Raw genomic sequence first — 26,817 nt, forward strand, 5'->3', positions numbered from 1 at the left:
GACTGCACTAGCTAGAACCTCTAGCATTACACTGAAGAACAGTGGTGACAGTGGGCATCTTTGTCTTATCCCTGATCTCAATGGGAAAGCCTCAATGGGAAAGCTTTTTTTTTTTAAGATTTATTTTATTTATTCCTCTTCCTTTCCCCCCAGTGTCTGCTGTGTCCATTTACTGTGTATTCTTCTGTGTCTGCTTGCATTATTCACACTGGGAAACTGCATGTCTTTTTTGTTGCATCATCTTTGTGTCAGCTCTCCATGTGTGTGGCACCACTCCTGGGAGGCTGCACTTTTTTCACATGGGGTGGCTCTTCTTGCAGGGTACGATCCTTGTGCATGGGGGACCCCTATGCAGGGACACCCCTGCATGGCATAGCATTCCTTACATGTGGCAGCAGCACTGTGCATGGGCCAGCTCACCACGTGGGTGAGGAGGCCCTGGGGATTGAACCCTGGACCTCCTATATAGTAGGCAGACACTCTAACAGTTGAGCCACATCCACTTTCTGGGAAAGTCTTTCACCATTGAGTACAATGTTAACTGTGACTTTTTCATAATGGCCTTCATAATGTTGAGAAAGTTTCCTTCAATTCCTATTTTTTGTAGTATTTTTATCAAGAAAGGATGCTGTAATTTGTAAAATGCCTTTTCTGCATCAATTGATAAGATCATGTGATTTTTCTTTATTAATGTGGTGTATTATGCTGATTGATTTTCTTGTGTTGAACCAACCTTGCATGCCTGGTCTAAAATGCACTTGATCATGATGGATAATTCTCTTAATGTATTGTTGGATTTGATTAGCAAGTATTTATTGAGGATTTTTGCATTTGTATTCATTAGAAAAATGGATCTGTAATTTTCTTTTCTTGTAATATCGTTATTTGGCTTTGGTGTTAGGGTGATATTGGCTTCATAGATTGAGTTTGATAATGTTTCTTCTTCAATATTTTGGAAGAGCTCGAGTAAGATTGCTATTAAATCTTCATTGAATTCTTGATCAAACACACCTGTGAAACTGTCTGGTCCTGGGTTTTTCATTTCGGGGAGCTGTTTGATGACTGTTTCATTCTCTTTACTTGTGATTGGTTTGTTGAGGTCTTCTATTTCTTCTTCATCAGTGTAGGTTATTTGTACATTCCTAGGAATTTTTCCATTTCTCTATATTGTCTAGTTTTTTAGCAAAAAGTTGTTCATAGTATCCTCTTATGATCTCTCTTATTTCTGTGGGGCAGTAGTAAGGTTCCCCTTTTCATTTTTTATTTCATTTAGTTGCATCTTCTCTCTCTTTTTCTTAGTCAGTCTAGCTAAGGGTTTGTTGATTTTGTTAATCTTCTCGAAGAACCAACTTTTGGCTTTGTTAATGTCCTCTATTGATTTTTGTTCTCAATTTCATTTATTTCTGCTCTGATCTTTGTTATTTCATTCCTTCTACTTGCTTTGGGATTAGCTTGCTGTTCTTTTTCTACTTCCTCCAGCTGTGTAGTTAGGTCATTGATTTTAGCTCTTTCTTCTTTCTTAATGTAAGCATTGAAGGCTATAAATTTTCCTCTCAACACTGCCTTTGCAGCATCCCATGGGTTCTGATATGTTGTATTCTCATTGTCATTCATCTCAAGATATTTATTGATTTCTCTTGAAATTTCTTCTTTGACCCACTGATTATTTAAGAGTGTGTTGTTTACTCTCCATATATGTGTGAATTTTCCCTTTATTTGCCTCTTATTAATGTTCAACTTTATTCCATTATGATCAGAGAAAGTGCTTTGCATAATTTCAATTTTGTGAAGTTTATTGAGATCTGTTTTGTGACCCAACATATGGTCTATCCTGGAGAAAGATCCATGGGAACTTGAAAAGAATGTATATCCTGCTGTTTTTGGTTGCAATGCTCTGTATATGTCAATGAGGTTTAGTCCATTTATCATGTTATTCAGGCTTTCTGTTTATTTATTGATCTTCTGCCCAGATGTTCTATCTAATGCTGAGGGTGATGTATTGAAGTCTCCAACTATTATTGTAGAGATGTCTATTTCTCCCTTCAGTTTTGCCACTGTTTGCCTCGTGTATCTTGGGGCATCCTGATTAGGTGCATATATATTTATGATTGTTATTTCTTCCTAGTGAATCATCCCTTTTATTAACATGTAATGTCCTTCCTTGTCTCTAATAACAGTTTTGTTTTTAAAGCCTATATCATCTGATATAAGTATAGCTACCCCAGCTTTTTTTGGGTTATTGCATGTGTGGAATATCTTTTTCCAACCTTTCACTTTCAATTTATTGGTATCCTTGTGTCTAAGGTGAGTCTCGTGCAGACAACATATAGATGGGTTATATTTTCTTATCCATTCTGCCAGTCAGTGTCTTCTGATTGGGGAGTTTAATCCATTAACATTCAGTGTTATTACTGAAAAGGCAGTTCTTATTTCATCCAATTTGACCTTTGCATTTTATCCATCATTTTATATTTGACACTTTTAGTTACTGTTACTTATACAAATGTCATTTCTAGACTCTCTTCCAGGCCCATCTCTCCTGTTTTTCCTTTTCAGGCTGAAACACTCCCTTTAGTATTTCCTGCAAGGCCATTAATTTTATTATAAGCTCTCTCAGTTTCTGTTTATCTGTGAATATTCTAATCTCACTCTCATTTTCAAAAGATAATCTTGCTCGGTATAAAATTCTGGACTGGCAGTTTTTGCCCTGAAGTATCTTAGATATATCATACCACTGCCTTCTTGCCTCCATGGTTTCTGATGAGAAATTGACACTTAATCTTATTGGGTATTCCTTATATGTTATGCATTGCTTTTCTCTTGCTGCTCTCAGAATTCTCTGTTTATCTCTGGCATTTGACATTCTGATTACTATGTGTATCAGAATTTGTCTGTTTGGACTTTTTCGGATGGGAGTATGTTGTGCTTCTTGGACACAGATATCTATGTCTTTCAATAGGGTTGGCAAATTGTCTACCATTATTTCTTCAAATATTCCTTCTGCCCCTTTTCCCTTCTCTTCTCCTTCTGGGACACCCATGACACATATGTTTGCATGTCTCTTACTGTCATTTAATTCCCTGAGACCCTATTAAATTTTTTTCCATTCTTTTCTTTATCTGTTCTTTTGTTTGTTTGCTTTTGGAGGCCATGTCTTCGAGCTCACTGATCCTTTCTTCTGCTTCATCAAATCTGCTGTTATATGCCTCCAGTGTATTTTTAATTTCATTTATTGCACCTTTCATTCCCATAAAGTCTGCTATTTTTCTATGTATGCTTTCAAATTCTTCTTTGTGCTCATCCATTGTTTTCTTAGTGTCCTTAATCTCTTTAGCCATCTCATTGAATTTATTAAGGAGATTTGTTTGACCATCTAAGATTAGTTGTCTCAACTTCTTTATGTCATCTGCAGGCTTATCTTGTTCCTTTAATTGGGCCGTCTCTTCCTGTTTCTTGGTATGGATTGTAATTTTTTGTTGGCGTTTCTGCATCTGGCTTGCTAGATGTTTTTATTCTGGGTGCAGTTTCTCCCTTTAGTGTAGGGATTTCTTATGTTTTCTCCCTTTGTGGTTGTGTGGTAGGAGCCAAGGATGGAGTTGGTGCTGTAAGGTATGGAGGCTGAAGCTGCCCACATTGCCCCAGGAAGTGATGAAACTTCTCCTACCTTTATCTTCTGTCAGGGATAGGAACAGGGTGGCAGCTGTGTATAATAATCCAAGATGGGCACAACAAACCTGTCTGTAGTCACCCAGAGACACTGATGAAGCTTTACAGCCCTTCTTCCCCTAGGCAGGGATGGAGCTATAGGTTTGGTCAGCAATCTGTGCTGTGTGGGTATAAAATGACCACACTTGCTCAGGTAAACTGATGTAGCACCAGACCCTCTCCCTGCCAGGGGTGGGAGTGGACGCTCTGGAGTGCCCAACAATCTAATCTCTGTGGGCCAAATATACCTGCTTGCCCTGAGAGACTGAGGGAGTACTACTTCAGCTGCTGAATCCACAAATCAGCAGTTGAAGTCGGTGCCACACCATGTTTTCCTCCCATTTTATTGTGGTAAATGGAACTTTCAATTCCAACCACAGAATAGCTCCCAAGGCAGCTTGTACAACACTTGCACTGACCTCCATGGTGTGGAGTGCTCTACTCAAATTTCTCTGTGCAGATGGGTAGTCTCCTCCTTCCACACTCTCAAGGATGTTGCAGGATACTCCTCTGGTCTCCTGGGTCCTTCAAATGGGTGCTTTAGTTTGCTCTGGGTGACTACCAACTGTCCTGTTTCACAAGCTGACTCCAGGAGCTCCTTACTCTGCCACCATCTTGCCTCCACCTCTTAATCTCAAAAGAGAATAAAATTTTGAAAGTGATATATTCAAAAATGTTCAACAGAAGATACTTGACTAATTTGTCTTTATGGTAATATTCTTGTGAAAAATCGAAAATGACTCTGGTCTTTAAAACAATCCTCATCATTCCACCCTTTTCCACTGAAGAGACAGGCTAGTGCAGATTATTAATGGCTTTTGGTTCTTTGATATTAATACTAGGGGTTTTTTATGCCTTTGCCGAACAGACCAAAACAAAAGCACTGCTAATTTATTTTGTTTGATATTTATTTGTGTCAAAGTTATACAATCAGAGAGTTGAAAATTCTTCATGTTTTAGACATTTTAAAGAAGAGTACCCCACCCTCCCTGCTATTTCTGCTCCCCCCAAAATCTACAATTAGTATTCTAACACTTTCAATATCAAGTATCTATTCATTTCTCATGATGCTAGATGAGGATTTTGTTTTCTTTCATGCCCACCCTTTTCTTTTACTCTTTATCTCTCTGATGGCATCTTTCTCATCTGAGAGTAGTCTTAATATTGTTATATCATAATTTTTTATTTGATCTGGATCAGTTTTTATGGTGTCATAAGTTACTAAGCATTATTCCTAGCAGAGGTATATTGCATAATAAAATTATATTTATTTCCTTTCATGTGTAACTTCCTTCACACTGGAACAACAAGTGTGATCAACTCATGACTTAAAATATAGTGTTGTTAGTTTTCTTGTTTAGTTTTCTATGTATCTATAACTGGTTTATACTCAACCCTTTGACAAAAGGGTAATTTACTTTTTGATATTGAGAAGGCAGTTTGTATTTTGTCAAGCCCATCTTCTTGGCCACCCCCTTACCGGAAACCCATCTCTAATATTTCAGTCTTGACCAGTTGCTCTCTTACTGTCCAGTCATTCTTTACTATTATACTAGGATTTTTCTTTGCTCTTTCCTTTTTCTGATCCCCTAATACCTAAATCCTAAATTTGTTTCCTAGGTTTATTCTTCGTCAGTGCACTGCTTTTAGTAGCTGTCAAGGGACACAACTTTTGAGTCCTAACATGTCTGAAAGTGGCCTTTTTTCTCCCCTTACACCAGAATGATAGCTTGTATAAATTTTAGGTACAATTATTCTCTGCAGGGTTTTGAAGGCATTGCTCTAGTATCTCCTGACTTCTTAATTTCTTATCCTTTATATGCAACTTGGTTTCATTTTCCTTTTTTTGGAAATTTTAGAATTTTTATGGGTCCTCGGCAGTCTGTAACATGACTACTAAGACTACTAAGGCTACTCTTATTTGTCCATTTTGCTGGGAAATTTGTAGGTCTTTTCAGTGTTAAAACTCATGTCTGATAGTTCTGGGAACTCCTTTTACATATTTTTAAAAATAATTTCTACCTTACCTTTTTCTTTCCTTCTTTCTTTCAGTTCTTGCTGCCTGATACCTCTTTCCACTACATTTGTTTGTTTGTTCATTCTTTCATCTTTGGAACATCTAGTTTTCAGAGACTGGCCTCCTGGACTGAGTCTGTAATTCTCTAAACTTTTCTATCACATTTTCTTTCTCTTACCTTTTGATTTACTTTTTGAAATATTTATCTTCCAACCCTTGTTATCTCTGAATAATACTCTTTTTGTAGCATGCTGGTTTTGTATTAGTGATATATCATGCTCTCATACCAGAATTTTAAAATTTTAAAAAAATTTCCTCTGTCTACTTTGCCTGTTTTCTCCAACATCCTTTTTATCTATTGGTTTATATTGGTCTCTTATCTTTTCTTCTGTTGATCCTTGGCTGTCAGTTCATGCATAAAAGTGCAGATATGCAAAAACAGAACAAACAAATCCTGACTAAAGAACTCTGTGTGCCTACAGTGGGCTGGTTGCCTGGGACATTTTGTTGAGGGATCCATGACTGTCAGGATCCTTCAGCTTTTTCTTGGGGGCTACTCAGATTCCTCAGATAAGAATCTTGAGGAGTAATGTTTGTCTGCCTATGTCCTGGTGGTTAAGTGTTAGGAGCTAGAGGAGTATGTAGACTCTATTTCTCCAATTTTTTTCAACCCATCTTTTTCCTGGTGTTTTCAGAGGTTCCTCTTCTCTAGAGAATAAACTTGGTCTTCTACCAAAGCAGAGGAAGAAATCCAGATTTCTTGTAAACATAACTTTCAGCCAGGCTCCTTGTTTATGGCTCCATGTTTATCTCCTACTCTCTTAAGTGCCTACTCTCTAGAGTTCTGAAGAATCAAATCAGATTCCTTCTAGGCTTCACCTGAAGTTTCAGCTTCTTGGGCCTGTTGTGTCAGTTACCACTCATCTATCTATTTTTCTAAAATTTTGTTTCTGCCATCTCCAATTTCTTTTTTTCTTTCCTTTGGTCCTGAGGGTTTATGCATGTGTTAAATCTGCCAACTTCCACTTGTGTTAGTTCTCTTTGGACTTGATAATGTGTGGCCTCACCACCTTCTATCCTTGGATAAAGAAGCCACACCTTCACCTACTCCTATAAAGAATGGGAGGAGGAAAGTGAGGTGTCTGTCTACTGCTCTGTGAGTTATCACCATCCAAATCTTGATTTCCTTTTTTTCAACCCATTACCTTGTACATGCTGCTTGACCTTATTATATATATAATTTTTAAACATTTTCTTCCAGGTTTACCAAAAGCAGCAGTGATTACTCAGCTGATGTCTTTAAAGGCCTCTGCTGGATTGTGGATTTGTGGTTGTACTTCTGATGATATCATTTATATAACTCTTCCACTGTATCATAGCTCAGCATCTCTCCTGGGAATTGGTGGATGTATTGAGTTAGGTAAGTTTTTATTTTCTGTTTAATAAGATATCAAAATGTTTAGTAGTTAGAACATGTGCTGATTAAAGTTTGAAATTTTACCAGTAGAATTCAGAATCATTGTGCACATATGATATTATTATGACATAATATGAAAAGAACACAATTTCATGGCATATTCAGTGTGATTCTGAAGTGGAAAGAGCAGTATTCTAGGAATTTGACCATGTAGTTTAATGTATATGATTGTGTGTACTTGTATGTGGGTTTCTTGTTTTCATTTTCTTCCTAATTTTTTTAACCTACTTTTCTTAATTACTCTTGCAGAGTATAAGAAGTAGCAATTCCTTAGGGGAAGAAAAATATTTCTGATGTGTGGCACTCTTATGTACAGAAAAGAATGCTTTCAACTGTATTCCCCAAATAAAATGTACAGACTCCATATAGCTTTTTCTTATAGCCTTCTTCATTGGAAACCAAGGGTATAATACAAAATGCAGTTCAGTAATGAAAGTCTCTGGTGGCCTAGAAAACACCGTCAAGGAAAGGGAGCTTTATGATGGTTCGATTTTATCTGGAATAGAGCTTGGGACACTTAGAGGAATGAGTGAAATCATGCCTTTCACAAGTTGCTCCATAAAAATCAGCTCTCCCCATAGTAGGAGGTTAAAGGAGGCATTCCCTGGAAAGGGCCTGGAGGCTACTTATTCTCTCATCTGGTATAGATCCTATCTAGTCACTGATAGGATCAACATTTCTTTACAATGAGTAAAGTTTCTGGGATAGCAAGAAACTTATTTATCTTGCTCACAACTATATTCTTAACACAGAATGCCTGGCACATGGCAAAGCTGCAATGCTTATTTGTTGGCTTGTTCAGTAAGGGAATGCACTAACAGTTTTTATGGAAATTACAGACTTATCCGAGTTTCTAGCCTGAATGGATGGTGTTTCACTATCATGAAAGTTGAGCAAGAGAGTATCTGTATAATCAAAGTTACTTAATTTTCTTAAAGAACAGATCTGGGTACAAGAATGTCAGTTATACTTCTGGTGTTCATCACAAAAAAGTATGCTTAAGTTAATTATGGCCTGGAAATTTTTTAAAGAATTAAATTACATTAACTCACATCCTTCCTCCACCCCCCGATTTCCAGTAAGCCACTTTTCCAGTTACTAGCCCTGAAATAAAATATAGAGATCACTCACAGCCTCTTTTATAGGTGTAACATGTTCTCAAGTAATTTTATAAGATGGCATGTTTAGAATATGACTATTTTCCACAGTAAATAAACGCGAGGGTCAAGACATTTAAGATTTTCTTGGGATACAGTCATATAACATCCACTGTTACATGAAGGTTCTGAAGTCTTTAAGGAACTTTTTGATTTGTTGCTACCTTAGTAACTCTTGATTTCCAGGATATTATGAGGCTGCTTTATATTTTTAAAAATAAAGAATATGAACTATGTATTCAAGGTCAAAAGACAGGGAATACTTGTAGTCTCTCAGAAGAAAGCTTCCCCTTATCTAGTTTAGTGGTCTATGGTAGTGCTCTAATTCCTATAATTCAACTACTCATTTTGACTGCCACGTCCATCACATTTATTGCAAAAAGTATTTTGACAATCAAAATAGAGAATTACAGCATGAATGTTTTAGAAGATTTATAGGACCTTATAGTCATTAACGCCTAATAAGTCATCATTTCAAATGAACTTGATATAAATGCTGCATGATGGATTATATAACCTTGAAAGTGTACAAAAGTGTTGTGGACAGAGCAGCATCATTTGTATTTTATGTTAATTCTGCCTCGAATTTTTTCCATAGTGCCTGTCTTTGTCTTTTCTTATAGGTGCCACTTGTATGCTTAAGAGGAAATTCTCAGCAAGCCAATTTTGGAATGACTGCAGAAAGTATAATGTAACTGTATTTCAGTATATTGGAGAACTTTGTCACTATCTTTGCAAACAACCAAAGGTAAAAGTAATCAATACCAGAGAGAAAACATAATTTCAGAGGGAAAAAGTATTGAGAGGAAAAGTAATTTTGTCTGTATATCAATACCTTCTTCTAGAAAATATTTTAGCTGACCTACAAAAATGTATACAATATCACATGATAAAATAATTATAAAATGAGTCAAAGAAAATAAAAGGACTGCTATCCAGGAATGTACTAATGTGATTTGCATTGTGGCAAAGATAGGACAGAGCCACAATCCAGCCAACTTCCTGTTTAGACTGACCAAAATTTCAGATTATGAAATTAGTATGTGCTATGTTTACAGAGACCAATTATTTTAAAGTTAAAGTAAATAATCTCTTAAAATGCTTTTTTTATTTAAAAAAACAGGACTAACAACTTGTCTTACTTTGCCAGGCTGCTATTACAAATGCCATACAATTAAACAAGAATTTATTGATTCATAGCTTCAGTCCAAAATCAAGGTGTCACAAGGTCATGCTTTCTTCTCAAAGTCTGTACCATTCTGATGCTGTCTTGCCTAATCCTTGAGCCTCCTTGGTTGCATGTCAGCCTCAGCCTCCTGTCACAGGAAATTGCTTTCTCCTCGTCTGCTTTTCCAGTTTCACTGATTTTTTACTTCTGGTTCTTCTTGTGCTTCTTTGACTGTGTCTGAATTTCTTCTGCTTATAAAGGACTCCAATAAAATGGATTAAGAGCCACCCTGATTCAGTTGGACCATATATATATATAGGATCTTAGTGATCATAATGAGTCTACATCCTTACTTTACCATTTTCAATGATTCTATTTACAAATGGTTTCACATCCGCAGAACCCTGGATTAAGAACTCTTCATTTGTTGGGGTACATAATTCAATCTACCTCATGGCATCTAATATACTTGTTTTTCTTTAAATATTTTCTTTCTTTTTCCTTTTGAGTGATTACTTTAGAATGTCTTTTGTTTTGTTTTACTTTAAACTTAAAAAGAAATTTTGTTTTGATTTACACTTAAAAAAAAAACAAACCCTATCATATGTTCTTGATAAAGTGCCACCATCTGAAAAATAGACAAGCAGGGAGAGTTGAAACAACCAGTCTTTGTCTCTACTTTGTTTGCTTTTTAGCCATTGTCAATTATTTTCCCTTCCTGATCTCATTTATCTTTGCAAATGCTATGTTTATTAACTGAATGAATTTCTAAACCTTTTTAAGGCTACAAAGAAGTGACTCTTTAATAAGATCAACACCAGACTCTTCAAGAACTGCGGTAAAATGTATGTCCCCTGCAGAGCTAATCGTGGCCTTTGAAATGCAGTTCTCCTAGACTAAGGATCTTTCATTCATCACCTTTGCCAGCACCACATCTGCTTAAGACATGGATGATGGGCTAGGATATCATCTCTTTTGTCCTCTAACTAGATTATAGGCAAACAATACTTCCTTGAATTGCTCAAAGCACAACTGAGACCAGGCTTCAGGCACTTAAGACTTTATTAAAGATCTGGGATTACAGAGGCGATAGGAACACAGTAAGAAATGTGAAACTGGATAATCTAGATCATCAAATGCTTTTATTTATTTTGAGCTTGACATTTACCGTGGAGAGATCTATCTTACTCCTGACCTGCCTCCTTGTGGCAGAATCCTACCTATTCTTTTGTCTGTGTGGAGTACTTCAAACAACTAGATTCCCTGAGTTCCCTAGCCAAGACAGAGAGGCCAGGAAAATGTATTCAGGCATTGTTTTTTTCCCCAAATCTTTCTTCACTTCAGGGAAACTTTGCCAACCTCAGGATTGTGGTCTTATCTGATAAGTCACAAAAGACCAATTATAATACTATTTAACTTTGCATCTTTTCTCTCCTATTTTTTATCATATTGTTTAGTAATGTTTAGCTATATTTAGACCAGGTTAATTTAAGAAATTAATCCCCTCCAAAAAAAGAAAGAGCCACCTCAGATGAGGCTCCATGATTGTAAATAATGAAAGATGTGGCAGACACAAGGTAATGTTGTTCGTCACTATCATGCTAAATTGTACTCCAGCCATTCCCGTTTCCTAACAGCCTAAATAGTAACATCAGCTCTTTCTAGGTCACTTTCTCAGTATACATTTACTGAATGGTTGAATACACACATTTTAAAAATTACCATCTGAAATAATGCTCTAAGAGAAATGAATATAAGCATTCAAAGAAATTGGATATTTTTGTGATTTTTAAAGTATATTTCCAGATTTATGTCAAAAGCAGTTGAAGCAATTTGAATGCCATCTACAATGGGGGAGTCTGCCTACAGCACAGACCCTTATTAATACTGGGTGTTATTAAATGTAATGGTCTTCCCTTGTGCTTCATGGAGTTTGGAAGATCCTCCAAGCTTCCTCAAGAGTCCCGAAAGGATAGAGGGTAGGGGGAAAAACTAGCCACACTCCATGGTTTGCCCTTTCAATAATGGCTGATAAAACTGATATGCTTGATCTTCTGTATTAGTTTCCTAGGTGTTAAAACAAATACCTTACAATGGATCAGTGTGGTATGTTATTTGCTTATGGTTTTAAGGCTAGGAGCAGTCCAAAACTGAGGCATTACCAAGGCAGAGTTTTTGCTGCAAGGACTGAGGCATTCTGGGCATAGCTGCTGGTGATCCTTGGTCCTTGGCTTTTCTGTTACCTGGCAATGGGCGATGTTTTCTCCTTTTTCTTCTAGGTGCAGTTGACTTCCGGCTTCTTGCTTCCCATGACTTTTTCCCTCTATGTCTGAATTTCATTCTGCTTTTAAAGGACTCCATTAATCTCGATTAAAGCCCAAACTGACTCACTTAGCCACACCTTAACTAAAATAACATCCTAAAAAGGTCCTATTTTCAATGGGTTCATATCACACAGGGATGGATTAAGATTAAGAACATGTTTTCCTGGAGTTCATAACTCCAAGTCACACATCTTCTTAATAATTTTTTTGCCTAAATAAAGGTTACCTAGTGTTTTTTAAGGGAAAAACGCTGATTTAATTTTATTTATAATTTTATAGATTAGAAACATACAGTATTTGCTTTGTTTAGAGTTCCTGCAAGTTTAGATAGTTTTCTAGCTGTATTTCCCTTTTATATTTTCTGTTCTGAGTCTTTTACTGGTTTATCTATTTGGCACTTAAATGTTTTACCTTATCGATTTGAGCTTTCACTTCATATAACAATTTGTCATATTTGCTACAAATCTGTTTCTCTGTATATTTTCCTTTTAATTTCTTTATAAAATGAAATGTCCTTTTTTCCTCTCTGATTTGTATTGCACTAATTTTGGGAAAATACTATAGGCATAGAAAAGTTGAGAGAAATGAATTGATACAGAATTCCTGACTGCTTTCAATTAATTAAATATTTTAATTCTTAACTAAATTTCTGAAGAAATGATACTGTTTGTGGAATAATATCTAATCATTTATCTGGATGCAAATTAAGGGAAAAAGAGGGAAATAAATATATCTCCAGCCAAAGGAAAACTTTTTTCTTGTTTAAGCACAGATGCATTGCATAGCCTAATCCTCTGTTGATTTTATATAAAACAAGTACAAGCAGTTCTTGGTTTCAGACTAGGAAAAGGAGAAAGAAGTATCTCTGTTATAACATCTTATCCCTTCGAGGACATCTTGCTTTTTTGAGTCCAGTATCTCTTTCATGGAACTTCCCTTGCAGCTCAGTGTCTCCTGTACAGCAGATGATTCAGATAAATGCCAGAGAGTGACCAAGTGACATGATCCTCACCCTCAAAGAATTAAAACTGAATGTCTTCCAAGCCATGGTTTGAAGCCCCATAGACATTTAAAAGAAATCCTTAAATAAAAGAAACAAAACCATATGTTCTCTAAATAAATCCAAATTTATTGTCAATGGCAGAATGAGGAGTGTATTCCAAAGGAGACCTACGTGCAGACAACCTCAGTCTGCGTTGAGTATTTATGTTTAGTTGCATAAAAACTCCGTAGAGTTGGTTTGTCCTGCCTGGAAGCTTTTACCCCTGCCTCTTTCCTTCACTTTTTCAAAACTCCAGTTACAAAAAAATCCTTGACATAAACATTGGATGTGCCTCTTTAAAGCTGCTGGCAGTGCACTATCCTTAAAAAGCCAGCGGGACTGACTCCTCTTAGTCACGGAGAGATGGAATAATTATTCCCTTCCCCTGAGACCAGGAAAGCAGTTCTTTCTGACTTTGCAATTTTCCAAGTTTTCTCTATTACTGAAACACCATCATATGATTTCTGATTGGATCTAGTTCTGTATTTCATTAAATAATTATTAACAAATAATGACATTTCCTTCATATTGAGGGGTGGGGAATGTGGTGGAAGTCTAGACATCGCTGAGCCTGATGCAGAGTTTATCAGGTAACTCTATCTAAGGCAGTCAAGAGCCACAATCATGGTTTCTTAGGGCTAGGTCATGTGTGTCTTTACTTTGTTCAAGTTACATTGCAGGTTCTGGGTAACCAGAGTGGGGCACTGTTAATTATATTGAGTGGTCAGGGAAGGCTTCCCTGAAGTGGTTACCAATGAGTCCCTCTGAAATGACAAGTGGGAGCCAGCCATGGAAGATTTGGGGGATTGCAGTCAAGGCAGAAGGAAAAAGAAAATAAAACAGAAGGAGCACAGAAGACATGGCTTGCATGTTTGAGGAGAAAGAGAGTGTGGCTGGGGCAGTCCATGGACCAGATGTTGTGGGGTTCTGTTGCCAAAGGAAGAAAAATTTGAATTTTATTCCCATCAGTACATTTGGCAAAAGAAGTAGGTGGAAATGGGGAAAATTATATTATAGCAATTTGGGATCTGTTTTGAAGGGAAGCCGAGACTTGCTGTTAGATAAGGAAGAAGCAGTGAAGGAATGAGTAGCATCAAGGGTGTGCACAGATTTTTGGCCCAAACATCAGGTAAATTATAAAACCAGTTGCTGAGATAAAGAACACTGCAATTTGAGGCAGGAAAATGAAATCTCTTTTGCACCTGTTAAATTTGATATTAATTAGATATCCAGGTTGAGAAAGTGAGTAAGCAGCTGTATGTCGAAATCTAGAGCGCAGAGAGAACAGGGTCTTATTAACAAACCAAGAACCTATATTATGATGTGCATGTATGATGCATATTTTTCAAGCTAATATATAAAGTTTACATTTAGGCTATATAATTTTACCATAAAGCTAAGAAGTGGTAGGACACCCACATTTTTCCATTCTCAGGGCATAGCCTATACTTTTTAGTAATGTATTTTCATTAAATTATATACTTTTTCTCAATTCTGTTTTCATAATGTTATGAAATTCACTAGGAGCAAGAAACTATCTGGATACTTTTCTTAAGTGTAATAAAAGTTAGAAAAATTGGTTATATTCAGCTACCATTAAGAAAAGAGAGGCTTTTTATTTATTTTTATTGTTATTTTTTTAGAGATAACATAAATCACACAAAATGTTACAATAAAAACTATAAGAGGTTTCCATATACCCCACTACCCACACCCCCCACTCCTCCCACATTGACAACTTCTTTCATTAGTGTGGTAAGAGGTTTTTTAATGCACCGGGATACTCTATAAATATTGATTAGAAAGTCATACAAATTGTATTGACATTTTCCCTAGTAATGTGATCCCCTAAGTGTTTGCTGTTTTCTTGAAAGTTAACAAAATAAAAATGTTGAATGACAACATTCAAATGATGGCAGTATGGTTTTTTTTAAAACTTCAGTTTAAAAGAAGGACACCCCTTTCATTTTCTCCACAGAGGAGACTTTCATTCCTGTCAAGGTTTTAAGAGTTTTCCTTGAGCTTTGCATTAATATGTGGGGATGAAGAAAATGTAACAGAACCAGAGAATACGATTCTAATTGGGGAGATCGTATGATGCTAGATTGACCAGGGTTCCTTGAACTCTGTTTCTTTATTTGTTTGCTTGTTTGTTTTACTGGTAATGTTTTTGAGTGGGTCTGAAGACAATTACAGACTGAAAGCATTGACAGTACTTTCTCCCTTGTAAAGTATATTTCTATTTATTCTTTCTTTCCTATTGAAAATTGATGTGGTAAAATATATTTGCTCTTTTCTCATGGTTTTCAGGTTCTTAGTTTCTACATAACGCAAGTGTTTTATCATATTTTTCCTTTCCACATCATGTCATACATATAGTCTATCAATGCATTAAATTTTGAAAACTTTCCTCATCATGTCTAGAAACATTTGAAAAATAACACTTTTGAATTAAACAAAACTTTATCAAGGTTTTATGATGTAGTTTCATTATACTTTCCTTCTCTGTAGCATTCAATTAAAAATTCATTTATTTCTCTGTTTGTCTTAGGAGTTTTGAGTTATTTATATCTTTTTCATTCTTACTTTTCCCCACATATTTGAAGCCTATTTTATGTAGGTTGAGAAAATCACTTAACTCTTTTAAAACCAAGTTTTCCTTAAGTAAACCAAAGATGAGTTTAGAATTCTCATAATAGATATGAAAGTATTTAGAAAAGTTGACAAGTTACCAGAACCTTCTCTTCTTTTAGAAACTACAGCTGCAGAAATACAAGGAACTAAGATCAGAAATGAGTAGCAGTAAATATTAGTAGCATTGGGAGGGAACTCATGAATATTTTGGAATGTTTTAGAATCATGAATATTAATCAAAGACTTTTTATAAGTGCTACTTTTAATACTTAATGAATCATATTTCATGGTTAGTAGTTCATATAAATTATACGTATCTTTTTCTGTCTCTCTTTTGGCTTAAACCATTCATGCTGTCATTTCCATTAAGAATATCCTTATTTCTCATTTATGAAATTTCTCAACAAGTTAGCTTTATGTAGGAAACCATGAGATAGGGCTGTGGAATCAAGAGATGCAGGCTCATGTTCAAACTCTTGTATGTCTTTGTGCTACTTATTTCTCCTTCTTGACCCAGAGTTCCTGTCTTATATTAGACAGGTAGCAATATCTACTTCTCCTAATTGACAGTTAATCTTACAAGCCAGTTATGAAATGTGTATGAAAAATGTAAATCAGAAAGCCCAATCCAAATGAAAGATTGTATTTTTTTAATTCCCCACCCCTTACAGCTTTTTTTGCTTGCTGTCTGCTCTCTGTGTCCATTCGCTGTGTTCTTCTGCATCTGTATTTATTTTTTTATTTTTTTTCTCCCCTTGTGGCTTACTTGTTGTCTGGACTCTGTGTCCATTTGTTGCATGCTCTTCTGTGTTTTTTTTTTTGCTTGTCTCCCCCCCCCCTCCTTTTTTGGGGGGAGGGCAACATCTTGCTGAGGCAGCACTTGGCGGCACTTGGTGGCCAGGTGGCACTCCGCAGCACTACGGCCAGCGTCTCTTCTCAGCATGCAGGTGAGCCTGCCCTTACAAGGAGGACCCGGGATGTGAACCCAGGGCCTCCCATATGGTAGACGGGAGCCCAACTGATTGAGCTACAGCCATTTCCCGAAAGATTGTATTTTTAAACAAAATCTAATAATGCTTTTTATGAATGTCATTTTAACTGTAGGATAACTTTTGTGGGTGTTGAAAAATAATTGGTCTTTAATAAAAATCATACAACACTGGTTGTAAAATTCCACTTAAATAATGATAATTTTTAAGTAAAACCTTAATGATATTAAAAGCATTAACAATTTTATGGTATTATAATTATCAAAAATAAAAAAAGACTAAAAATTAAATTGAAACTCTGAAAGTATCATACCTGCCTCCCCTTGGATTATATCATCTTGTTACTGTAGATGTGGTGGTATGTTAGTCAGATTTTCCTCCATTTCAAATTGTTTTAACATTACAAATTTTACACTCAAGTTTATTTAGTTAATTTGCTTGTGTTTGCATTGCCTGTTCCTTTAGTATGTCTCTTCCTGACTTTCTTGTTACAGACATGTAAAGTCAACATCAGAATAGTCCAAGTCTCTCCTGCTCTGGGGGCTTATCCTAGTATCTGCTGGAATATCTGGCCCACCAGCAAGTACAAAAATCTCCAGCAAATAATAAAAATTGGAATTTCTCTTTGTAGACAATCTTATTCAATGAATGGATAATATAGCAATGAATTTAGATAAAAAGATCCAGAATCTAATTCCAAGATTTCCATTCAGTCACTATGTGACATTGGGCAAGTAATTCAACTTTTTTTGCCCCTTAGACTGAGAAAGCCTGAAATTTAAGTCTAACCTTGATATCTTATAAGCTTTATGATCTTGGACAGGTTGTTTACTTTTCTGATCACCCTTTACTCCAGTTTTCTCATCTGTTTTACAAAATAAGTGTGAGAGAAATTACATACAGGGTTGATATGAGGATTAATGACTGTAAAAATTCAAATAGAAACAGAATCACCCACAATGGTAGGTTGGGGTTCTCTGGAAGGGGAGTAAGTAAACTGTTGGAATATATGCTTTCTTTTGATTATTACATGTGGTGTGTTAGTGTGAACACATCTGTACATGTAATTGTCAACCAGCTATAGGAAAATGAGGTCTTATGTTAAATAGACCAAAAGAGAGGAATCACAACCCCTAACACATTGTTACACGTTTTTAATAGATGACCCTTTAGGAATTAGACAAGACTTTTGTTTTTGTCATTGAGCAGCTAGTTATCCAGGGCTGAAGGATAACTGCCCTTTTGTCTTCATTATGAATTTATGTTTCTTTTCTATCTCTCCATCTGTCAACAAACATTCTTTTGTTTCCTGAGAAATTAAATTTGATACAAAATTATATTTATACTGTGTCTCCAGAGTTCCACTTTTCTAGGTATATAAAGTAGAATTAAGCACATGTTCTGGGATAAAGATACTTTTTTTTCTAGGAGGTCATTATTAGAGATTTGTGTATTTTGCCAAATGACTAAATTGTGACCCTCGTAGGAGGTAATTACAGTATAACTGCCATGCTTATGTAATGACCCTGGTGGGAAAGCAGCTTCTAACGAATTTTTCAAAGAAAGAGAGCCCTAGTTCAAGCTGATGTGGCTCCTTTACTGCTATTATCACATCACTTTGATGTCTAGTACTGAAAGCCAATAAGACCTGGGGATTTCTTGTGTTAAAAGCTCTATCCCATTAAGCAAAACCTCTTTTAAATTTTGAAAGGGATATTAAATATCTGAAGATAAAATGAGTGTTATCTGTAAGTTGTAAGATGGCTTACTTTATGGGTGTGTACAAGCATGTGTACGTGTAAATATTCAGTGAATAAAACTGTAAGATATTCTGAATGCCTTTTCACATTCATTGAATAAAGAGCAATACTACTGGATAGAAACTCATGTTTCAATGGCTTCCTGTTATGAAACCATGAGGACAGCCCTGGCAAAATAGAGAATGGGCTTTTGGGGCTTTTAAGACTGGTTTTCTTCCTTCCTTCCTCCCTCCATTGCCCTCCTTCCTGCCCTTTTCCCCTCCCTCCCTCCCCTCTTTCCTTCCACAAGTATTTTGTGAGCATATTTTATGTACCAGGTCTGTTTCAGGTACTGCACCAAATACTAGACACTGCCCTAGGTATTAGGGTATAACAGAGGACAGAACAGGCAACAGACATTTCAATGAGTTCAGGTATTATTCCCTCCACTTATCTGATGTGTGACCTTGGACCTGAACTTCATTATCCCCATGTGCAAAATGGGGCTCATACTTCTTATTTTATAGTTGTTGGCATGACTGAAATGAGATAATACAATCATCTGCACATGGGGACTCAAACATCTCCACTCCCTTTGCTTCTCCTTATTTGGCAAACATGGCTTTTGTTCCTGCCCTGCACTCTCTGTCCCTGCCTTGTACTCTCTGTCCCTGCTCTGTTTCAGGGTCTCTCTCTCCTTCAGTTTCTGTTTGTGTGTTTCTCTATTTGCATGTGTCTTTTTCTGTGTCTTAGCATCTGTGTCTCTATATTTACAAGCCTGTGTGTGTGTGCCTGTCCCTGTAATTTTCTTTGTGCATATTTCTTGTGTCTAATTCGTCTCTTCCTTTGTCTCTCTCTCTGTCTCTCCCTCTGCCTATGGCTATGTATGTGCCTCCTTGTGCCTCTCTCAGTGTGGGAGTCTCTGTCTCTATACAACTCTCTTTGTGTCTGTATATGAATGAGGGTGGACGTCTCTCTATCTTCCTGAGTTTCTCCGTGTCTCTCTTAGGGTATAGGTCTGTCTCTGTCTCCGTGGTCGTCACTCTGTGTCTATATCTTTGTATCTCTCTTTCATTCTCTGGCCCTTTCTCTGCCTTCTTCATTTTCTTTCTCTCCTTTTCCTGGCTCTCACTCAAAGTGCTAAAACCAAAGGAAAACAAATTAAATCCAAAAGAATCATGTTTTCTCATCAAATTGACTATGTTTCAAATTGAATGAAAATCTTTAGTCCTAGTGCATTGAAGAGGTAAACTCCTTATCCTCCTCAGTAAGATGTAGGCAAGAATGTTCTTATTAGAAACAATTTGATAACAAAGTCATAAAAATATTGCAGCTGTTGACCTCTTCCAGGAGCCTATACCAATGAGACGAAAGAACTATTGACAAGATAATCACTCTGTTATTTATAATGGTGAACATTTAAAAATAGGTGACTGAGTAAATAAATTATGATATAATTATATGATAATCATGTAAACATGAAAAATCATAGTTTTGAAGGATATATATAAACAAATATTATGGTGATATATATAGGATTATAAATAATTTTTTATTCTCTTTTTTCTTTTTCTGTACCCTTGAAATTTTCTATGATGTGTTGTGTATTTCGCCATCAGAAGAGATTCACATTCTCTCCCTCCCACACAGTACTAAATAAGGGTCACTTGATCTTTCCTCATATTCCTCAAAGCATGATCTTCTGGGTTTTCTTTTAAAGGAGAGGAAAATAGAATAGAGATATTTTGTGAGTAAGATAAATTAATTAGTTATTTCTCTACAAAAATCTTGATCCTAATTTTGATAATTTGATTGTCTATTTCAATTGCATTGTTTTGGATAATTATTTGTTCTTATTCAGTAAACTTATACAGTTTTAGCCCATACAGGTTACAGACTGTGGAATTTGGCTTATAAACCACCTCCATATTGGTTTCCTGAGTGTGCAAACACATTTTAAAAGTATAATGATGCTTGCCAAAATTCATCTCTGTTCTGGAAAGCATCCAAGAGTTATGCCATATAAAATATTATTGTCTGTTCAAAGCACAATAAATCCCAAGATTTACAACACTACTGTTTTAAACAGGAAAATAGAAATGGAAAATCCAAGAGTTAGTTCCGTGTCAGGTAGGCAATATCTGACATGCCCATAGTGGGTGGGAACCAGGAGAGAGATGCTCTGTGTTATATTTAGTGATAGAAAACTCCTGTGTTTCAGAAAGAGCTGCTTGATCTGAATAACTTATTTTCTCAATCTGCAGAATATTTACCTTAAACCTCATTGATGTGGGTCTAAGGAGATCAACAGGTCAGAATGTTATTTCTGATCCAGCCACAACCTTGCTATTTATTTTATTTTTAAATTTAATTTTTTTATTTTATCAAAGTATACTTTTACATATTTATAAGAAAATCAAATACTATTCTCTAGAAAACAATACCTCCACACTATCAATACCTAATTCTCTGAAGGTAAAGACCTTTAATTTTTTTAAGATGTTTTTATTATTGTTTATCTCCATATATCTGTGTAAAACATGTATGCTACTATTGCTTGATTTTTCAGTTTAACTATCATCTCTCTGGTTTCCTATTCACATATGCACACATATAATATATATACATGTTTCTTCTCTCTCTATGACCCCAATATAATTATGATAGCTTTTTAAAATATGTTGATGTTTTTCAGTTGTTATAAAGAAATAATATGTAAATATTATTCATAGCTAAGCCACATCATGTGTTTATGATGCCATTTATTTTTTTTATTCAATTTGTTATTACTTGCAAATAATTATTTTGGTAAGTTTTTTTTAACATTTTGCTTTCTGTGTCTTGCTAATTCATTACAAACTACAAATTACATAGACTTACCAGCACCTCAAGATTTTTAAACTATTTTATTTCTTTCTTCTTGAAGACATTTTTCTGGAGCCCTCTACTGACTCACCATTTTAGGCTAGAAGTCCTATCATGGGACTTCTTTAGCATTTTCTGAAAATTCTCCTCACCTGTTTTCTATGTTGGCTCTCCTGATTTCTGGACTACATGTCTTCTCTGTACCTTGGTATAATCTCTTGTTCTGGTTTATTAATTCCACCATTGCTGCAAATGTGCTAAATTGATTCCACATTTCATTAATAGTAAGACAGGCATTTTTTTCTTCACATTGTAACATTTCTGAATACATGGTGAACTTCCCTCAAAGGCATGGCACAGTTCAAGTAGGTTAAGTTCTTCTTTCTTAATGGTACATAAAATTTATGTTTTAGAATTGATGGTTACTTAAATTAAAAGAAATAGAATTTGACTAGCTATAGAATTCTAGAATGGAAATAATTTTGGCTCAAAATTTTTCTATCAATTGTTTTGAAGTATATCATATATACAGTAAACTACACATATCTTAAGTACATAGCAATACGTTTTTACAAATTAAACATATCTGTGCATCAATAATTTTTTACAAATTAAACATCTCAAAATACAGAACATTACCAGTTCCCCAAAGCCTTACCCATGCCACTCTCCCAGTTATTTTATTTCCAAATATGAATGATATCCTGATATCTATCACTTGGACTAGTTTTGCCTGCTCTTTAAAAACTACATATACATGGAATCATATACATGCCTTCTATTAGCCCTTCTTTTTTCACTCAACAGTATGCCTGCAAGACTCATCTTTGTTTTTGTTTGTAACAGTAGTTCATTGCTTCCCACTGCTGTGGAGTCATAGTAGACAGAAAAATGGCCCTCCAAAGAAACCCATGTCCTAGTCCCTGGAGCATGTGAATATGTATGCTAGGAGTTGACAAAATCTTAAAATAGGGACATTACAGTAGACTACCCTGGTGCGTCCAATCTGATTTCATGATTCCTTAAAGCAGGGAACTTCCTCTGACCACAAGCCAGAGAGATTGGACAGAAGGGGAAGTTGGAGAGATTTGAAGCAGAAGAGGGACACAGTGTGCCATTTCTAGGGCTGAGATATAGAGTTCCACAAGCAAGTATAGGAGAAAGGCTCCTGGGAGCTAAAGGCATCTGCTAACTGACAGCCCTCAAAGAAAAGAGAGTTTTAATCCTGCAACCTAAAGAAATAACATTCTGCCAGTAACTTGAATGAACTTGGAAGCAGATTCTTCCATGAGTTCCCAAAAAGAGTGAGCCAATCTACACCTTGATTTCAGCTTTGTGAATCCTGGAACACAGAAACCAGCTGAGTTGGCATGGATTTCTGACCTACATGAACTGTGAGATAATAAATTTGCACTGTTTTAAGCCCTATATATGTATTAATTTGTTATGGTAGCAATTGAAAACTAATACAGGATTATTCTGTTGTATAATATACTGTATGTTTTTTAAAACAATCTTTTTACTGTTGATGGATTTGGATCATCTCCATTAGAGAGTAATGTGATTGATGATGCTATGAACATTCTTGTATATGTCTTTTGATGAATGTATGTACATATTTTCCTTAACATATAGTTAGGAGTGGAATTGCTAGATCGTATTATATGCATGCTTTTGATTTTAGAGTAGATATTGCCAAACATTTTTTTGAAGTGGTCAAACCATTATATATTGCTACCCATACTTCCTGAGAGTCCCAGTTGCTCCACATCCTTGCCAATACCTAATATTTTTACTCTATTACTTTTTAGCTATTGGTGGAGATGTTTAGTGATATCTCATGGAGTTTTAATTTATGCTTCTCTGATGAATAATTATATTGAGCGTAATATTCATATAATTGTAAGACTTTGGATATTCTTTCTGAAAAATACCTGTTTGAGATTTTGTCAAGCAGTCAATCAATCCCGAAGCTTAACTACATGGTAGGCTCACTACGCTTCCATAGAGTCAGTTGGTAAGGAAACATGAGCCCAAAATGAATTTATGCAGTTTATTACTCCACAGCAAAGAAGACATCATAAGCTTCATGCTCACATCTCATGTCCACTTACGTTTCTTATGCCTTCAGGTCCCATGGAAGCCATTCAGAGGCAGGCCAAGGTGGGTGCTTTGCACATAGATGTGTGCATCAGCTGAGAAATAATGACCTTGGGAAACTCCCAATCACTTAAGTGGCTATTGGCAAACCTGTCCTTCCTTAACTCCAAGGAAAACATTACCTTTATTAACAAATCTCCTCCAGGAAGAAGAGAGAGACTTTACTATCATGGAATAGAAATAAATCTGCTCTGTGACCCAGAAGCTATCTCTAGCTTCCAAAGCAATTTGATGTATAAATGTCCTGGGAAAGACTTTCTGATATATATAGAAATATCCTGGACAATTGTCTACTAACAGAGTTTTTTCTGTCATTCAGTTCAAAGTATTTTCTAATTCCCATTGTAATTTTTTTTCTTTTACCCAGAGTTTGTTTAGAATTATGTTATTATCCAATTACTTAGAGATGATCTAGTTTCCTTTTTGTTATTTATTTCTGGTTTAATTTTGTTGTGGTCTATAAACATCTTAATAAGGCCAATGCTTTAAAGTTGATTAGCACTTACTATGCAGCTCAACATATGATTTATTTTGGGAGATGTTTCATTGACACTTGCAGAGAAGGTACATTTTTCAGTGATTGACTATAGTGTTGTGTAAACATATTTTGTTAAGTTGGTTACTTGTCTTGTTCTGTTGCTTTTGATTATTTGCTTTATCTCTCAGTACTGAGAGATATTAGTTAAGAGATTTACCTGTTTATCCTTTTAACTCTGTTAGTTTTGCTTTATATAGGGTTCCTATATCTTCCTGTTGAATGAAAATTTTTATTTGTATTAAATATCCTTTATCTCAATAATGCTTTTTAAATTTTTTATTATATTATTATTATGTTAATTAAAGTTAACAGATCACAAGGAATGTTACATTAAAAAACATTAAAAACAAAAAACATAAGAGGTTCCCATATAACCCGCTCCCCACCCCCCACCACATCACCCTTGTAAATTGCATTTTTTTGAAAATACATACGTCACCAAAAAAATGTTACATTAAAAAAATATAAGAGGTTCTTGTATATTCCCCACCCCCACACCCCACTCCTCCCACACCAACAACCTCCCCCATCACTGCCGCATACTCATCGCGCTTGGTGAACACATTTTGGGGCACTGCTGCCCCACACAGATAATAGTCTACCCAGTAGTTGGCACTCTCCCCCAGTATATTCAGTAGGCTATGGCAGGATATACAAAGTCCAGCATCTGACCCTGCATTAAGGACAACTCAAAATCCCAAAAATGCCCCCATATTACATCTCTTCTACCCTCTCCCTGCCCTCAGCAACCACCATGGCCACCTTCTCCACCTCGATGCTAAAATTTCTTCCATTACTCGTCACAGTAGTTTTATAGTAGAATATCAGTAAGTTCACTATAGTCTGTATTTTATTCCTCCATTCTGTGGACCCTGGGATGGTGATGTCCTCTCCACCTCTAGATCAGGAGGGAACTTAGATTCCACATGGATGATGGTTGCAATTCCTCTGCTTACAGTTGTAGGCACTCTTGATTCCCTGGTGTGGTGGTTGACCATCTTCACCTCCCTGTTAGCTGACCTGGGCAAGACCAACGAACCAGAGAATAGGAGTCGCCACTCTGCTGAGGCTCAGGGCCCAGCTGGCATATGGGCAGTTCAGAGATTCAAGTCTCCTGAGAATACACCAACCCTAGCACCAACCACAGGTTCAGTAAAAGTGACAGAAGAGGCATGTGTAGGAAACTCACATCTGTGTCCAGCTCCATCACACTCAGGAGCACAAATTCTAATTGCTTTATTTTTGTCTTTGAGTACACGGCATATTTTTCCATCCAACCACTTTCAACTTTTATGCAGTCTAAAATGGAAAGTACATTTCTTGTCACAAATATGTATTTGGGTTTTATATTTGTATACATTCTGATAGTCTTAGTCTTACATGTAGAGTATTCCATTTGCATTTAATGTATTTACTGATGTATTTGGGTTTAAATCTTATATTTTGTTCTTTGTTTAATGTTTTCTTTTCCCTCCTTTTTAGTCTCAGTTTGGAACAATCCTATTTTTGTTATTAATGTTTTCCATTGATTAGCTCTTTAGATATATATCCTTTAATTTTTCTTTTATTTCTTTAAATATTTTTCCTTAAATACTTAAATATCTTAGAGGTTACAGCATTCATTCTTGTTGATTACATTCTATCTTAAAATAGCACCTTTGTTCCTTCTTCAAAAATGCAAGGACTTTACTAGGCCTGAGGATTTAACTGTTATATTGCAGTAAATAAGTGAGATAGGTATGCTTACCTTCTTTTGAAGATGAATGAATTGAGAATCAGAGTGGGGTTCAGTGTCATCTTCAAATTTATATAGATAATGAATGATAGAGCTGGCAGCCCCAAGGTGTTTAATAATTTCTTTGTTTGAGATACCAGAGGTTGGGGTTTGAACCTAGGACCTTGTATGTGGGAAGTGGGCAATTAACCACTGAGCATATCGGCTTCTCTGAGTTTGGTTTGTTGTTTCTTTTGCTTGGTTGGATTTTTTTGTTTTTTGTTTTTTGTTTTTTAGGCAACACCAGGAACCAAACCCAGGAATTCCCATGTGGGAAACAGGTGCTCAACTCCTTGAGCCACATCTACTTTCCTAAATTTTTTAAAGTGATGTTTTCTTCTTAAAATATGCTTTCTTTCTTACCAAATATGTATTTTTTAAAACTTCAATAATGTGAGATTTAGAAAGAGTCTTTTCCAGATATGGGGGAATAAAAAAATTAAAAATAAAATATACTAATCTGGGCTAAGCTTACTTACAATAACTATTGGACAAAGTTCTGCAACAGACTGACTTGACTTTTTACCTTCCTTCCATTATTGTACCTATGCAATTTACTTCTATCACTTAAGTAATAATAAAGAAAGAATTGGAACCTGAACTTAATTAATCATAAGCCAGACCTCTTATTTTAATAGAGAGAAGGAGAAAAGGATCATCAGGTGCGTCTGGCAGTTGGAAATGGTGTACGGAGTGATGTGTGGAGAGAGTTATTAGACAGATTTGGAAATATTAAGATATGTGAATTCTATGGAGCTACTGAAGGAAACATTATTCTCCTGAACTACACTGGGAAAATTGGATCAGTTGGGAGAACAACTTTCTTTTACAAAGTAAGTATATTATTTTCTAATAGAGGAAATACATTGAGGTTATCTAACCCTTTTCTAGATTTTGTGCTTGAAAATTTTGGCAAATACTGATTTTTGGTTAAGAACTTCTATAAATAAAGTTACCTCTAATTAAACTGTGGTTTAGATTATGAAAACCTCGACAATCTTCTATGTTTTCTATATATATAATGGGGATAATAAGACAATTCTTTTGCTCTATTTTCAAATTTAATCATATAAGATATAAACAGCAAGATAGGTCCTGGCATGTATTTCTATTTTCTCTGAGTATTTCAACCTACTATTTCAACATATTTCATCCTTTTTTTTTTTTTTTTTTTTTGAGGTCCTGCCAATGCTACATTTCAAAACTTACTGACTCATCTAAGAACAGC

General features: G+C 35.7%; 1 protein-coding gene across 1 annotated transcript in view; it reads left to right on the plus strand.

Moving 5' to 3' along the window:
* Positions 1-26,817, plus strand: part of SLC27A6 (solute carrier family 27 member 6) — a 74,522-nt gene that overhangs the window by 26,327 nt on the left and 21,378 nt on the right. Inside the window, 3 exon segments of the mRNA XM_058277995.2 lie at positions 6,984-7,142; positions 8,980-9,104; positions 26,228-26,422. Of these exon segments, the coding sequence (XP_058133978.1) occupies positions 6,984-7,142; positions 8,980-9,104; positions 26,228-26,422 (479 nt within the window).

This window comes from Dasypus novemcinctus, chromosome 2 (assembly GCF_030445035.2).
Source record: "Dasypus novemcinctus isolate mDasNov1 chromosome 2, mDasNov1.1.hap2, whole genome shotgun sequence".
NCBI lineage: Eukaryota > Metazoa > Chordata > Mammalia > Cingulata > Dasypodidae > Dasypus > Dasypus novemcinctus.